Below are 17,668 nucleotides of genomic sequence, written 5' to 3' on the forward strand. Positions count from 1 at the left end.
GTTCGCTTTACATTCATTATATGTATTAGGCTTATGTATGTACATATATATGAATGCATGTATGTATGTATGTAGGTTAGTAAGTTGCATGAGGATTGCTAAAAACGTTATTTATATATATATTTCTACTTGTGTACATATACATTTTTTATTCGTGATATACAAATGTACATACATACATATGTACTTATGTATTTATATGTACAATATAATCGGACACTAATGAATTTCTGGATTTCATAATTAAATAATGCGGGCATATGTTTATGTACAAGCAGAAGTATTATGTATTCATATTTGCTACTTGAAATAGTCGAAGCGATTTTCTTTTTATTGTGTTTGCGTCTGCGATTGATTATACATATATGTAGCTTAATATGCAAATATTTAAGCGCATAAGGATGTATGCACTTTGAAGCGGACTATGCTTGGGCGTATGTATGTAAGTAAATAGATGTTTTAGATATAGTTTTATTCGATTAGGCCCTAACACGGCCGAGCACTTATATTTTTCACAATTAAATAAAAATATGCATTTAAAAACATAATTATTAAATAATTGAATTTTCCTCTTTACCATCTTCAGATGTCAATTGTTAGCTATGTACATACATACGTATGTATGTATGTATGTATGCGAATGGAAATTAGGCAGAAATACAACTTTCTTGTAAAAAAAAATAAATCGGTAAAAACATAAAAGTCAAACAACAAATAATTTTCAAAAAGTATTTATTTAATTCCTTAAATAAAATTGAAATAAAGTTCTCTTGTTTTTGTAGGCACACAAAATATACGTGTGAAGAAAATAAAATAATTCATTTATTTTTCATACTTTCGCTTCAAGCTAAAAAAAATAGCATAAAATTACACACATAAATCTTACATGACCCCTATATAATATGTATGTTTGTATATACTTCTTTTTGTATAGGAAGAAATATGTATCCATACACACATTACTTTTATGTTTGCTTTTAAATTTTGATAATTATTTTTATACAAACAGTCAACAAAACATAAAGATAAACGATAATCAATGAACTTAAATTTAAAGGCATATATAACATTTATCTCTACATATCCTTTCACACTTTGCAATGTCTAACATCTTTATGTGTATTAGTTTCTATTTTGTATCCTCTGATAAGGGTTCCGTATTGGTATTTCAAAGAACATTTTGAATGGTCAAACCAAGGTGAAGCAAGGATGCAGCTGGGGTAACTATCAGTTAAATAATTATTATTATCGACGAAATTTCTTTTGTCATAAGATTTTACAATAACTAGTTGTAAACTTTATACGTCGGGTATTAGATTGAAGCAGATACACACATGCGGTAACTTAACTAATGCGATGGTACTGAGCGCTTACTACTAAAATAAGATTTTGTATCATAAAATTAATTGCATATTTTTTATGTGTACACCCACCATAGGGTTATAAAATTATCGGTTGTGGCCTTTATACTTTCAATATAATTTAAATAAAAGGTTTTTTGAACAAAACTGTCTATTTAACGTATCGTGAATGCAAATGCTATTCATTTTGTATACATATGTAGCTATTTTTTGTACTTTAATATTATTTGTATTTAGTCATTACTGTTTATTGCTTGTATTATGTAAGATCTAGTCAAAATGGATCGATTTGGTGTGTACTTTTAAATGATGTAGTTGCTAGTGGTATGTAGTTGACACAAAGAGACTTTCTAAAGGCTTTGTCGCAACACAACAAAGATTGTAAATCCGAATACATATTCGATTTTATTTCCATTATTTTTCATATGCAATGCTATTGTATAAGTAGTGAAGAAATTTCAGGGTAATATACTTGAATTACAATGCGAAGCACTGATATGTAAGCCCAAAGCCATCACCAAAATTGAACTAAAAATTTGTTTCTTTTTAACTCATTGTTTATTTTTAAAAAGCACTATGTAATACGTAATAGTGAAATTTTTCGATCGGTTTCTTAAATTTCATTACTCACATACCCACATATTACATAATGTTAGAAATTTTTGAAATGTTGATATAATAATTTATCTAAATACAAATTTTTCTAAGTCATATTTTCTGAGTTAAATTTTACCCTAAACAAGTTTATAAAATCATATGACATTTAACAAATCTCTAATAAGGCTGTCATAATATGAGATTAAACTTAGTTTAACTTCTGCGAAACAACCTTCATTTATAAAAGTCTTAAATTTGCTGATCAATTCACTTAAAACAAATATATACATTATGTATTGTGAAACATTGAAAGTCTATTTGCATAAACTACATTAAAAATCTGGCAGACGAATTTCGTTGACAAATTATGAATGCATGAAAAGACGTAAAGTAGCTGCAAGCATTGAAATGCTGCGATTGGTACGTTTCAGAAGGAAATTACGATGGCATTCATGTTGAAATTTGGTTTGAATGTTATTAGGAAATCAATCGCGATTCGTGACTATACATAGCTAAGCGAAGTATAATTTAAGTTTGGTTTAAATTCAAACACAATAAACTAATATTTTGTTTTTCGTTCGAATAGTACTATGTATGTAGTTATAAATTTATATACATACAATACATATGCTTATAAGTATTAATATATCCTTCATTAATATTGTTCTTTATAATATATAATTATGTTTATTGACTAATAAAACGTTTCGCACGAACGACTAATCAATTTCTTTTATTCCCTGTATCTTTGTTAGATTTTGGGTAGGTATTTGTTCTTGCATATGCATTTATTCGTATATTATTTATGAATTTTTGTAGTTTTTTCGCATTTAATACCATTAGCAATTTTGGTAGCAATAAGATTTTGCTTGCTGACGTTTCATCACCTTAAGTCAAATATTACAAGAACTAATATTACTATTACAATTATTATTCTATTACTATTTTACAATTAAAGTAGTAGTAGTAGCATTAGTAGCATTTGTAATTAGTGTAGGAGTAGTTGCAATTGCTTTTACATTGACAGCAGCAGAGTTCCCATTTGAAGAGGTTAAATAGCGAATACATTTTCCAGATTTTGCCGCTGGACCAGCTGTTGGCAAAACATGAATAGTGGAGAGTTTATTGGTAGCCTTTGTTGGTGCAATGGCAAATTTGGTATTATGAGCAGTCTTTGTACATTTTTCTAAAGATTCCGGTTTTGATGGATGTGCAATTATCTTAGCAGTGTTATGGATATATTTGTTGCTGGCGAATTTTTTATCAACTGTTAAATTTATTTTTAAAGGTTTGGTCAAGTTTTCATTTGCAACGATTTTGGACTTTTGATTTGATAGTTTTCGTCTGACGCTCAGTCCCACTAGTCTGGTGACTAGATTGGTTGCAACCTTCGCCGACGATTCCAATTGTGACCTTTTTTCTTTGAATAAATTTTTCCTCAGGAAACCATCAGTTGCTACTGCATTGGACACTGCTAAATCTCCTGCCTCTCGTGACGCGTTAGCTGAACTTTCATTCACTCCTATAACTCTAGTTTTTGTATTAGCGGTCTGAGACGCTTTTGCTGTTGAATGCAATCAAGACAGCTGCTTGGCAACAATGACACCTGGCCGGACCTGCTTTAATGCCGTCGTTGTGATTGTTACCTGTTGAGCACCTTGGCCTGTGCCTATATTACTCGCTCCCGCTGCCGTTGTTTGCACTTTGTAAATGGCGGTGGGCATGATATTTCCACCACTCTCTTTTTGTTGATTTGGTTGCTGCACAATTGTTACTTGTTTACTGCCTTTTATTTGCAGGTAAGGACTCAATTCTGCCAATGTGGCTCTTTGAACTTTTGTTGTCAGCGCCAGAGGAGCTTCCTGTGCTCTTTGATTTTGCTGATGTTGTTGTAACTTTTGTTCACTACCGTCAGCAAATAAATGATCACCTTCAAGATGTCTTATTGCCTCGACAATAGTTTCCAGATTTTGCCTCGAACGTGTTAAACCACTTGGTTGATCAATTTTCTCTGTTTTTACTTTAATTATCTCCTGTATACGTTCCACTTCCACTTTTGGCGTTGCCTTGATGGCAGCCTGAAGTATTGGCTGAAGAACAGCTGCTGACGGTGACGAACCCTCAGCGTAAGCCTTGGCAATCGCATTAACTTCTTGTTCAGATTCGGTGGATGAAGTCGATGAAAGTATAACCTCTTCCTGTACATTGTCTTCAGTGATAATTTCTGCTGCTGCAGCTGCAGCCTCGCTCTCCAACTCTTCAATACTCGAACAAACAACAACCTGCCGTTGACCGGTCATTTCATCAATTTCAACGTACGACACGGCTCCTGATGGCAGTTCCTCTATAGATTCACGTACCAAATTGTCTGTATGCTCGATAACTTCACGTGGAATGTATGTGGATGTGGAAGCTGCAGGCGCTGTTGCCACTGAATATAATTGCCGTTTTATCATTTGCAGTTCTTCCTCTAACATGGTGCGCATTCGACGTTCTTTTTCCAGTTGCTTTTTCATTTCGCTTAGTTCTTTGGAGGTGGCAACATTATGTGCAATAATCACTTGACTCTTCGCATTGACATTACCACCACCTGCATTCAGAAGTGTAGTTGGTTCTGGTGACATTGAACCCAAACCTTCATCGGAAGAGTCACTTATCGTCTGAAGGTTGATTATGTTATCAGTGAGTTTGCGCTTTTTTATGGCTACGTTACCACTGTTCAATGTTTCACTACTGCCAGGGGTAGAAACTTCTCCGGCCCCAGATGACGCGCCCGCCGTATTTGACTCATGTAAACCAAGCTGTCGCTTCAATTGACTATTTTGGTTCAAAAGTTGTGTCTTCTGATTTTCTAGTTCGTATATATATTGGGAAGTTTGTTGTAAGATCGCTGCCTGCAATAAAAAAGGATAATATTATAGATTATACAGATTGGAACAAGCTACATAGTATGTATGTATGTACATAAAAGAAAGAAGATAGGTACTGATGTAATGTTTGTACCAATCTTGAAGTTGTAATGTTAGTTTGCTAATATCAAAAACGAACCTTCGAGAAGGTTATGCAATAAATTGAAGATCAAGAAAAACGTGAATCCTTCTTAATGATGGTCAAATTGCTTAAAATCAAATATCAAAAGCCGGTGGTTGCGAAAATTCTAATTTGAAAACAAACAAACAAAAAATACAATATATACATACATACATACAACATATGTATGTGAACACCTAGTATTAAAATTTTCATGTGTAACTGTTATACCTTTAACCAGCCAATTGGCCAAAACAAAAACGAATTGCGAACACACATACTTACAATGTGCGTATGTGTGCATTATCTGCAGCTGATTTAGTCAGCTGAAAAAAGGTAAACATCAACGATGGAGGCCTACCCACACTAAAGCACTATGCATGCGAACAAAAATAACTGCAATGTAAACAAAAACAAAATAGTGCTGTCGATCGACTAGTTAGTTGACCTGCCAATGAGCATGTAGCGAAATGCGGGAATAACGATTACTCTGCTCTTATTCAAGTTGTTGTTATCCGGCCTTTGTTGTTTTGTTGCATACGCCTCGTTTGGATAGTATGCATACATATGGATGTGCATGCAACGCTGCATTTTGCCTTCTTAGCCGTAACGATATCATAGCCACGACTACGCGACGGCTTACGTTTTTGTGATGACTGTACTTTTTTTGCCGCCGTCTCGTAAAAAATTTTTCGTCACAAAGTACCAAGCAACTTTACCAAAGAGCACATAAGCGAATTTTCTCCGTCTTTCTCTCTCTCTCTCTCTCCCAATTAATCTCTGAGAAATTTAATGTTTCGATTCCCGAAACGTTTCGTTAGAAATACTGGAAGTGGAAGATGAATAGTGAATTTGAAACGGAAGTCCACACCAGAACCACATGTAAAAACAGCAAATGAGCGATTGAACAGCTGGCAATCAGTACTCTCATTTGTTAAAATGTACATATGTACATACACGCATATATTCATACAATCACACGGTGTATGTCGTGTTGAATGCTGCTGGGAGCAGCTGATGGAGGGGGCTTAGTCAATTACTTTTCTTTACGATTGTGGGTGGCATTGACGCCATACACCCATTCATCCACTCATTTTAGGCACAATCCAATCCATTTACATACATATGTACGTAAAAGTTTAATGCAATATTATATTTACCGTCCAGAAAGTCGTCGTTAGTAAGAAAAAGTGTATAAATAAAAAAATAATAAAGCAATCTTTTTTAAATTTAATTTCCTATAGTTTTAGACTATGGTTACAATACGAACAGAGCAAAACGCGCGTAATTTCTCGCCGACGCGACCAAAGGCCTACGTGATTAACATCAGTTACATACATACATACATATGTATATAGAAAACGTATTACAAATTCGGAACAAAATAAAGAAATTAAGAACTAATTTGCTTTGCATAAATACTTAGTTTTAAGTATAAAACCAGGGCGCTGATTTTCAGTTTTGTTGATTACAGATGATTAGCAATCATACATACATATGTCTGTATGTATGTATGTATGTCCATGCATGTATGCAGGCTATAGCTTCAGAACAGCTGATTTTAATTTGTTTTATTCGTTTCGGTGGTGTGACACATACCTGCAGTATTTGTTTTGCTAAGATTTTACTTGGATTATGGGTAACTATGGTACAATTTGCTGGCGTACTTTTTAGTTCTTCTTGCTAGCACTTTCAATGATTTCGCCTTGCAGCATGCTCTGTTTTTAAAAACATTTCTTTTTATAGGTTCGTGTGTGAATATCCAACAAAGAGAATAAATTTAAGGCACGACGCAAAAAGCTACAATCAATGAGTCAGACAACCGCAATGCTAACTAGCAGCTGTTTCACAACTTGCCGGCGCTGTAAAAACAGCTGAGAGAATGAGTGGCGCGCACTCATACACGAATCCAAACACAAGCAATTGCAAATACGAATGTACATATGTATATGGTTTTAGGGCTGGGCCACCGCCACTGACTTTATCTGCGCCACATGGTTTTTGATTGCAAACAAAACTACAGCATTGGTCAATTTGTTTCAGCTGATCAGCTTTGATCAAACTTTAAACGTCACAGTGCTGGTAAACACAAACATATGTATGTATATGTATACGCATAGTACAATTATAAGCATACTTCACATCTTTCGTTAGAAGTACTAGGTGTAGAGGATGTCATGTGCTTGGAATGAAGACACACATACACCAATAATTGCTAAAATTTGAAATAATTCACTAAACAAAACCAACGTAAAATTTCAATAATTGCATCTGATAATAAAATAATTAATAAAAATAAATCTTCGGCACATCGATCGTTTACACATGTGTTAAAGAGCTGTTGATATTTGTTTGTTTGTGATATTTATTTCTTACGGCTCTATTCTGGCCGTTTTTGGCTATACATATTTGAAGAAACTTAACTAACTGTTGATAGTAAGCGGTTAGAAAAAAATACCCAATCTTTTGTACTCCACACTACCCACACATACTTAAGTCCCTATAAGTATGTACAAGTGGAATTAGTATATGAATACAAGCGATCGTTGACAAATCAGCTGTTTTCGCAACGGACCTATGAATACCACTTACATATACAATACTCGTATGTATGAATGTGTATCTACATACATATGTACGTATTGTGAAAGTTTTCATGGATTGGTTGCATTCTCTTTAAGGGTTTCTGCTACCTATCCGAAGGAGGAGAATAATTTAAATGAATGTAGGTACGAGATACAGATATGAATTATAAAAGTGTATAATATAAGTATCTGTAAATGCACACATATGAATACATTATTAATGACAATATTTTTATATTTACTTTAATCCATTTTGTATACCTGATCTGTTACAAAAAAACTCTTCAAAACCACAAGTGTTTTGCTGGGATTCAAAATTGTTATACACCACAATTAGCAAAAGTTTTAATAACTGATCAGATTATATCACAAAAATGTTCTATATTGTAAGTTTTACACTTTCGCAACATATTGCAACAGAGTACAATAGTTTTTTCGCGTTTTACAACGTCTAAAATTAATCGAGACATCTAAAATATTTACGTAAAGCTATTTAAATATTTGTACATATTTACATATGTAAGTAATCAGATCGACAAGGCGAGTTCAATTCCTGGTGACTGTGTCTGTTTGTGCAAGCGCAAGTTTTGATTAAAAATTAAGGCTCGAAGAAATGAGCGAGCGACGAGATTCAGAGTGTCATCAACAAAGTAAAGACATCAAAATCCATCTACCCAGGCTCGATGAAGTAAACTATCTCAACAAGGTCCTTAATTTGTCACTGACCATCCCTCACATTCCCAATGTGTGGAAAATCGGTGGTCGCCTTTCCACAGTAGTGACAATATTTGAGGCTTTGTTGCTCCCGACCTTCACTCACCAGCTGCGTCTAACCGAACAGTAGCACGGCTTCCGTAAAGTGCACAGAATCACCACACCATTTAGAATCATAAACGGCCCAGGTAGCTAATGGCATCAAGCAAAAACCTCCTGTGAGAGGACTGTTCTCGTAGCGTTGGACATGCCAAAAGATTTTGATAGTCCACCATATATCGCTGAGAACATCGAACAATTTACTCCCTCCAAGACTGAAGAGGTAGCCCATGAACTATCTGAGCGGTCAACAGTCATCACTATTTTGAGGTGAGCCCAAGTTATAGAGAATTAAACAGAGAGTTCCGCAAGGTGGTGTCCTCTCCTCGCTACTGTTTAATCACATTTCGAAACTCCCACAACCACTAGAAGGAGTTTCTTCAATTACTACATTACGGGATGTGCTCAAAAGTGAACGCTTATCTTCCAGCACTTTCTTTCTTCCCCACTGCAAGGAGCCGAAAACTGCTAAATCTATGGCCACACTATTTGAAAAACTGGACAAAGGAGTACACCGTCTACGACGTCAGCACTCACACGGTAAATACCACTAAAATTGTAGGTGGCACATTCGACAGTCTGCACTCCTTTACTCCACACACACACATACACAACCCCGATTGTCACAAAAAAAGTACAGAGGTTACTAGTAACCAAACACCACTTTTTGCAAAACAAGAGCTCGAGTTGCCGCGTGAAACAAGGGAGACCCTAGTGCATCTTCGTTCTGGATATTGAAACAGGTTAAATTCCTACTTATCAAGAATAAACCCTGACATGCAATGAGTAAAATGAAACCAACATACGTCAAATGGGCATATCGTTAAGAGGTTTCAATGACCTTAACTTATTGCTTTCCATCAACAGGTCTGTTTAATGGTTATAACAACTAGTAAAAATTAAGAAATATTTATCAAACTTGGTACTATTAGGTCATTGCCACAAAATGTCAGAACTAAAAAACAATGTCAAAAGTAAAAAGTGCAGAATATATAGCAGCCGTAGCCGAGTCGATTCGCAACATCGCTTCGCTCTATGGGCTCTTGAAAAGTTCCAAAAAGATCCGATGTTTTCGAGACAAATTTTGTTCAGCAATGCCTCAATGGGTATGTAAACAAGCAAAATTGCCGCATTTGGGACGATAGAGCAACCTCGAGAGCTTCAAGAGCTGCAATTTCATCCAGGAAAAATAACGGTCCGGTGGAATCAGCGGCCCTTTTAGCTTTAGGTGAAATCCTATATCTGCCCGACGTTATTATGTTACATTGTGAAAATCGGACTACAACCACGTATTATTTCTTTATATCCTAAATTTAAATTCCTTATAAATCTTTCTGTTAGTAACTTCGCAACTACGCGGTTATTGACCTTTTGACATTTCCCCCAGAAGGGGTGTGATGTAAGTTGGCATATGTACATACATATGTACATATGTATGTAGATACATACGTTCGACACACATTCTGCAAGCCTGCTGGACTCCATAATAATAGTTTTACGTACATATGTATGTATGTACATACGTAAAGTTGTGTCTACAATTCCATTTCCGAATTCCAGCAGGACACTGCACATTCCTACTCTATTTAAAAAAATTAAAATTTTTCAAAATTCAACTACAAAGACCGTAAATGGTAAAATAGTATAGAAATTGTACAAGTGTGCGCTCAAATGCAACAACTATTTATGTGTGAACAAACTAACATAGTTCCACATAACTTATGTTTTCCAACGATGTTGACTTCTTTGCGGCAAAGCAGAAGTGTGCCGCGTAGCACTGCTGGAATATATCGATCCACTTTCCAGCCACCCTAGGAGTACAAACTCAGGTTTAATGGAAATACGTGCACTCTTTTAAAATACACATGTACATAGGTAAGCACATATGTACATATGTATGTACATATACTATGCTTAAGCATAGTCCACTAATAGACTATAGTATTACGAGCGATTGCCGACCATTTGGGATGGCTTTCAGACGTTTTAAGCGGGTCAAACTCCACCAACTTACTTGTCCCACTACTAACCACCCAAAGAAATTTTCGAAATTGGGACCCAGTGCCCATATGGTCCAATCCAAGTATATTAAACGAATAATTAAGAACAATTGTAAGTCTTTAAAACATATTCAATAAACTACGAATCCATAAAAATATACCCAGTCATGTACATTTATCCATACACGATGCATGCGAAAAGTCAACATATGTATGTATGTACTTCAGTACAATTGCCATAGTATAGCATAGTACGAGTGTATTATAGTACCGTATAGTGTAGTATGGTGTGTTGTAGTGTGGCGTAACTTACCTTACTCAACTTGTCGCCTTCGTGGCGCGGTAGGAGCGAACGTAAATTCTGAAAACCGGCATTGATACTCTGCATTCGTCGTCTTTCGTTGCTGTTGGCGATTTCGCGTCGCATACGTTTCTCACTCTCCAGAAGATTTTTATTGCCGCCGTTATTGGTAACGTTGCTGCTAGCTGTGATGCCACCACTACCACTTTTTGTTGTTGCATTGCTCGAATTCATCCCGGAACTAGAGTGACGCTGACGCTGTGGCAGTTGTGGCTCCGCCTGGTACTGAATGTATTCACCTCCGGAATCTTCTAATTGTAATCTGAAAGAGCGCAAATATTGGTTAATTATTATTGTACCTAATGTAATCTAAGGACGGACATAGATAGAATATTAACGTTTCGTAAAAAGAGGAATAATGTTGGGGTGAGATTCCATGGTCAGATAAAGATCCTGACCTGTTTCAAGTGCATAGACCCAACTACTAATGACTTTTTTATTTAAATTACATAACTTCTGGGACGAACTGAGAAAAAGAAAGCTCAAGCGGAAAGACAAATTAGAAAAATACTTGTTCACAGTGAGCCTATTCCTTGAATTAGTTGTCTCAAAATATTTTGTGACTTTACAGTCTGTCGAAACTAAACCACAAGTGGAAAGTAATGAAACTAACTAGGACGAATGTTAAACTAGCTAACTTAGAGATGTTTCAATTATTTGGTTGTAAAAAACCCAAAGATATATGTATAATAGCATATGTAAATATTGGTCTTTTGCCATTTCGCTCTTCATGTCTATAAGTAATCCCACAAAATTTTCTAAGAACTTCGCGATAAAAGTTAACACTTTCTATCGAAATTCTTTAATGTTGTTGTAGTAACAGTAAACATTTCTGAAGTAATTTTAAGGCATGGTACGGAGCTGGCAGTCCTTGGCCGGTTAAAAATCCGGGTCCGGTTATTTAGACTCGACTGTGTGGCAACGGTTTAAATTTCCCTAATAATTCCTATTGGTAGACCTTTAAATATTTATAAATAGCCGACTAGGTATGTACATATGTACGTGTGGTTTGCTTGTTTAGATTCTCGCGCTCATTCATAAATTTCGTACTCGTTGGCGACTCGGTTGCCGTCACAATTTCATTTCGTGTTGCTGACATTGGAATGCAGTTTCATTCACCCTAGTGTAGACTAGTAATACGGCCAGCTACATACATACGTGCCTATGTTCATATGTATGCTAGTGCAAATGTATTTAATAGCAGCATATGTTAAGTTAGTCAAATAATGTAAGTATATTTCCACATACTTTAGAGCGTGCACACATTTGAAGACAACCAATGTAAATGTATGTCTCTTGAACGTACATACATACATATGTATTGTTTTACATATGAAAACAGCATAGAATTAAAATTTGAGAAAACGTTTACGATTGGTACTACACCCAAATCCAGTAGAAAACCAGAAGTTGTTGCCAAAAAATTTGAATAATGTGAACCGATTATATCGAACTTGACACAACTCTACTAAATAGAGTACCAATGTATAGGAGAAATAAGGCGTGTTCTATTTGTATATTATTTAACCATCCAATACATATGTACATACATATATACATACATATATTTTAAAACCGACAATGTGATATTTGTTAACCACCAGTCACTCAATGAACACCGGTAGTTGTAGATATTGCGGATGATGATGACGCAAGCAATGACCTATTAACCAGAATTGCCAAGTTAGCGAGGTTTACCTACATATCGAAATAACCCCATACTATAAAATAACAAAAACAGAACATACAAATATTTTAAACAGTTACAAACGTGTATACAAAGCTGCAAAACACGTAAGAAAGAGCCAAATTCGGTTATAACCGAAAATTTCATATCCTTGCATCTTGCAATGAATAAAGCCAGAGAAGTATCTTCAGGTACATAAGTTACATGAGTTATATGGGGTCTAGTTTTCACCTGATTTTATTTATTCTAAGCGGGAAATTTTTATTCATAAGGAGGCACAATTCGTGCAAAGTTTTATTCCGTTATATTGAATAGTGCTTCTTGATGGGAAAGAAAATAAGCAGATGGAAGTTAAAATTCTATTATATGAAGAATAAGCGTGATTGCAGTCCGATTTCGATCATTTTCGTACTGTTACATAGAAATATGAGAAGAATATCACGTACCAAATTTGATTGAAGTCGGTCAGGCGGGCCTCGAGATATACATATGACTTTCACTAAAAGTGGGCGGTGCACGCTCATCGTGCAATTTCGCACGTGGGTCCTTTAAAGCCCTCTCATGCCATCTCAGGGGCGAATTTAGTTATCGATTTATCACGCTTTTAATAGTACCGTTATATGCAAAGTGAGCGGGGATATCATCCGATTTCATTCATATCATAGCAGATACATACATACATATGTACATTAAGCCTACCTTTTTCAAACTTTTTTGTCCACACATATGTACCAAGTTTCATCAAGATATCGCCATTTTTACTCGGGCTACAGCTTGCACGGACGGACGGATTTAGCATAGTCTCATCATCCTGATCATTTATACAAATATACATATGTATGTACATATATCTATCTCGTTTTAGGTAATAAATACAACCGTCAGGTGAACAAAACTTTTGTATACTCTGTAGCAAAGTATAGAAATGTCACATACTTATGTACATATGTAAGTACATACATACATATGTATGAATGTAGGTGTTTTTTTAATATTTAAAGTTAAGTTATAAACTTGGCGTAAATATTGAGATTTAATATACATATGTATGTATGTACATACATATTATCGATTATAGTACAGTAGAGGCCCGCTAATCCGGACATGGCCTAATCCGGATTCCACTGTAATCCGGACAGGGTTAAAAAACTCAAAATTTCTATTATGTCTCTTGTAATCCGGACCGACATTCTCTATCCGTATTCTCTAATCCGGATCACATGTTTATTATTCCCTACATTCGCTTTTATGCTTTATTGGTTTAAGTTTTTTTGTTTTTTTTGGAACATGTGTATTATTTGTTATAATAAACAAACAGAAATTTATAAATATTTATAATATTATATACATAGTTCTGATATGTCTTTGGTAATCCGGATTTCCTTATATTCCGGATAGGGGCCGGTTTTAATTGATCCGGATTAGCGGGCCTCTACTGTATATTCAAACTTTCCGAATTCGTGATTCACTCACGCACCATCCCAGCGCCATATAAACAAGTGGCTGCAACGTAAACAAACAGAAACAGCTGCTTGAAATAGACAGCAAGGGATGGTGGGACTATAAAAAGAAAACAAAACAACTACTAAAGGTGAGCGAAGCTGTGCCGAGGAATAAGAATGGATGAAATTTCATTAGCTTAGCATTACATACATATGTATGTATGTACATATGTATGTATATGATTGATTATTTTTTTTATTAATGAATTTCCTTGACTATTGCGATAGTTGGATTTTAAGAGTACTTTTAGTAGATTCAAAAATTAATTTTGTATACAAATGGATATATAAACAACCATGTGTTTTTAAAATACCCACGAATATGGAATTACCATAAATACATCTCTATTAAGATTTGTAAAAAAAACATCAGTTTAATAACAAAAAAACGTATATAACACCTCAGTCGTCATCCGATTCGGATAAACTGGCTATGCTCACACACGTATGCATATAGTATCGCCTATACTTGCAGTTCAACTCTCCGCATAAAATATGTACGTACATACATACGTAGTATTTACATAGATTCAGCTTCGTGTCAGCTACCTTCCCTAGATATGTATGTAAACAAACACCTTCATCGTAGGCGAATAAAAAAGAGAGCGGAAAGACTACATGCCAGTGGAAGCTCACATATGCATGAATACATATGTATATACTGTACAATAAATAGATATTCATGTGTAGAAATGAATTCCGAAGCGATGCTGCAGTCGTAGGTGCCGGTTGTGGAATGCGGCCCCAATCGTTAGCTCCGGCAATGTCGATTTCATTCGCTTCTAGCCCCTTTATGCACCGAAATGCCAACGAAACTTGCCGACATCGTTGGATTTTCTCTGTAGTTGTTTAGGCCTACTACACAGAATGTAGACAACGATTCCTCTTTGCTACCGCTCTCTTCAAATCGGAATTCGGTCGGAGCTCCCAGTGTTTTCATATATTTACGAATGAAGTTTTGCGCTCTAGCATGCAAAGCGCCAACCTCCGCCGTTTCAAAAGCGAACACAAAGCTAAGCAAAACGGAAATTTGTGCACAGCTGTACGAGACCATCGTGTTGAAACGCTTTTGAATCGAAATCAATTTGTACAGCTGATATATTAACGAATACGTTGCTAACGCCTCACCTTACAGTAGTGGTAAATATAAAATTATCAAAATGTAACGTTATGCCTATAATAAACATTTTTGGCCTTTCCGTTTTGTAATGATAGCATCACTAACCTCTTTAGATTAAAAGAGCCTTATGAAATATTTTTGGGTTCTCGTATTCAAATGTGTGGTGGGTCGGGGCAAAATTACTTCTGAATTTATTATTACTATTTTGTTTTAATATTTGGTTTATAAAAAAGCATACTAGAGAGGTGAGCATATAGTCTTGAGTCTACGTTAGATTTTCTTAGTCAAGTTTGAAAACTACTAGAAATTCACAAGAGTTACTTGCACTCTCAAAAATTCACACATTAATCAATTTATTTCACCGACCAAGCCGTTGTATGGAAAAATTCAGTGAATACTTTAAACGAGGCAATGTTAAGTGGAACCTTCCCTTAATTTACTTCTGCAACTCTGCAACAAGATGCGAAGATTTACATAAGTATTTTTAAAGATAACATAATATATCGAGTCATATTTAAACCCTAATTAAGAACTCCAATATTTTGCTTCTCAAAGTGAAATTTTTATTACACTATTTTACTAATAAGGAGCAAATGGATGAGTTAGTTTCTAGAGAACGCCAAAACTGAACTGCAACCATCGCTTTTAGATCCAGCCGTAAATCCCTTTGACCCACCGTATGTAGAATTACCCATTGTAGATAAATTTATAATGTAATCAAATTCTACAAAAGCTGACTGGAATTTGCGTAGAAGCATACATAAACATATACATATATTTGTCTCTTTAAATCCATTGAATAACAGTATTATGTAAATAACAATTTTTGCACTGATTCAACTTTTCTATACAAATGTACATACACATGTAAGCGCAAAAAACCTAATTATCCTATCAGCCTTTATCACAAAGCAGCTGCGAACTCGTCATAACACACCATTCTACATCAGCTGCTGTACTTTTGCGCCAACAACACGTTTCACGCAAATCACATGTAGCTTGCCGACTCGACCGCCACTGTAAACAAAAAATCAGCCGTTTTCAATATGGACGCCAGAAGTAACGCGTCACTTCATTTCCAGTGAGCGTACGTGCCAATTTGCCTCCGGCTCTCGCTGGAAGACAAGAATGCTGGCGCGGTGATTGGAAACATTGCCGAACAGCCTGGCTGAGAGAAATATGCCGTAAATGAGAACACAACCCATCATCTGTTATTTTTGTATTACGTCTGCTTTGTGGGATTTTCGTAACGCGTCAATTTCATTTTTCTCTCCGCCCTTTTCAACTCATTAACAATTTTCATTTGCATCTGTACGATTATGCATACCTATTTATACATATATAAGACATATGTACATGTATGTAAACACTGAGTTTCTATTTTCTACCCCCAATGAATCAAATGACAGCAACAGACGAACCAAACTAACTTATTCCAATAGTCATCTGTGTGTGCAGTGGCGGACGCGACCTCAAATGTAAATGTGTGAGAAATACTCTCCGCTCTTTGTCACACCAACGGCACAGATGTTTTTCACCGCTTTGCTTTCGCTAATAATAAGGCGACTGACGGTACAGAAGGCACATTTAGATACATGTTTGTGCGTACTTATTATATATACATATATAGAACCTGTATGTACATATGGTTTTTATGGTCGCTTCAATGAACATGCAGACGAACGTACACATATAAGAAAAATCAATAACTAATGTGGCAAAGGTACAAGTCTCAAAAAGCCAATTGCAATTCTCAAAAACAAGTGTTTACGTATTAATTTCCTGCGAACTTACTGTAGTTCCTCGTCCAATTCCTCTGCGCTGTTGTATTCGGTGCTCTCCAAAATGACTTCCTCTGTCTTGATTGCAACGGGTACAGACATTTTTGTGGAACGAAATGTTTAAAATTTTTGTGCGAACTGCTACAACGATGTCTCTTTTTCACTTTTTTTATTTTGATATAACTTATTTTTCGGCACACACAAACACACTCTTTGCAAAAACTGTAATTTCGCAAATATGTAGACACGTGTTTTAAATCTTTATATATGTATTTTGGTATATATTTGCAATAGAAATTGTCTGCTTAGACGACACTTTTCGGCGCCTTTTCTCACACCACTTACGCGCTGCAAACACCAACTTTGGTTCTAATTGCTCTTCACCCAGCACTTTTACCTTAGTTTTGGGCTGTTGCTAGATAATTGAATTTTAAGTAGTATTTAGAACTTCACGATCAGAAATAGATTGCAAATTGCAGCAAAGAAAGCGATAAATCTAAAGCGCGCAATTACACGTACAAATATTCCGTCACTGACGTTTGTCGCCTTTTCCTGACTTTACCGGACTGCGAACCAGAGAACTACGACCTGTGAATTGACAGCGACGCTGCTCTCATCTTTTCTCTTTGTACATTATTGGAAGTCGGCATAAAAACGAACGATTGAGTGGGTTGCCAGACTTCAAAATGCACATGTGATTCTGCTTTGAGGAGAGTTTGGCTGTAAACTACTGACGAATCGACAAATTTGCTGTTGCTATGGTGATGAGAAGTCGCTTGTCTATTTAAATTCTCTGCTAAGTTTTTCCGGCACTTATGGAGTTTCATAACT

General features: G+C 35.6%; 1 protein-coding gene across 1 annotated transcript; it reads right to left on the minus strand.

The window, feature by feature from the left end:
• Positions 1–235: 235 nt before the first annotated feature.
• On the minus strand, positions 236–17,409 carry LOC120767588 (helix-loop-helix protein 11). Its single transcript, XM_040093736.1, has 3 exons — positions 16,851–17,409; positions 10,700–11,009; positions 236–4,852 (listed from the first exon to the last, which is right to left on the minus strand). Exons 1-3 carry the CDS (start codon positions 16,937–16,939, stop codon positions 3,536–3,538), a joined length of 1,716 nt encoding a protein of 571 aa, XP_039949670.1. The 5' UTR covers positions 16,940–17,409; the 3' UTR covers positions 236–3,535.
• Positions 17,410–17,668: the final 259 nt, after the last annotated feature.

This window comes from Bactrocera tryoni, chromosome 2, assembly GCF_016617805.1.
Source record: "Bactrocera tryoni isolate S06 chromosome 2, CSIRO_BtryS06_freeze2, whole genome shotgun sequence".
Lineage (NCBI taxonomy): Eukaryota > Metazoa > Arthropoda > Insecta > Diptera > Tephritidae > Bactrocera > Bactrocera tryoni.

What these genes read in the sequence shown, in the direction of transcription:
- LOC120767588 (XM_040093736.1), bottom strand. Translation starts at nt 16,939, where the DNA reads ATGTCTGTACCCGTTGCAATCAAGACAGAGGAAGTCATTTTGGAGAGC. An exon ending in GAATTGGACGAGGAACTACA is followed by an intron (nt 11,010 to 16,850) that starts GTAAGTTCGCAG and finishes GCGCTCTTTCAG; the next exon opens with ATTACAATTAGAAGATTCCG. An exon ending in AAGGCGACAAGTTGAGTAAG is followed by an intron (nt 4,853 to 10,699) that starts GTAAGTTACGCC and finishes TTTTTATTGCAG; the next exon opens with GCAGCGATCTTACAACAAAC.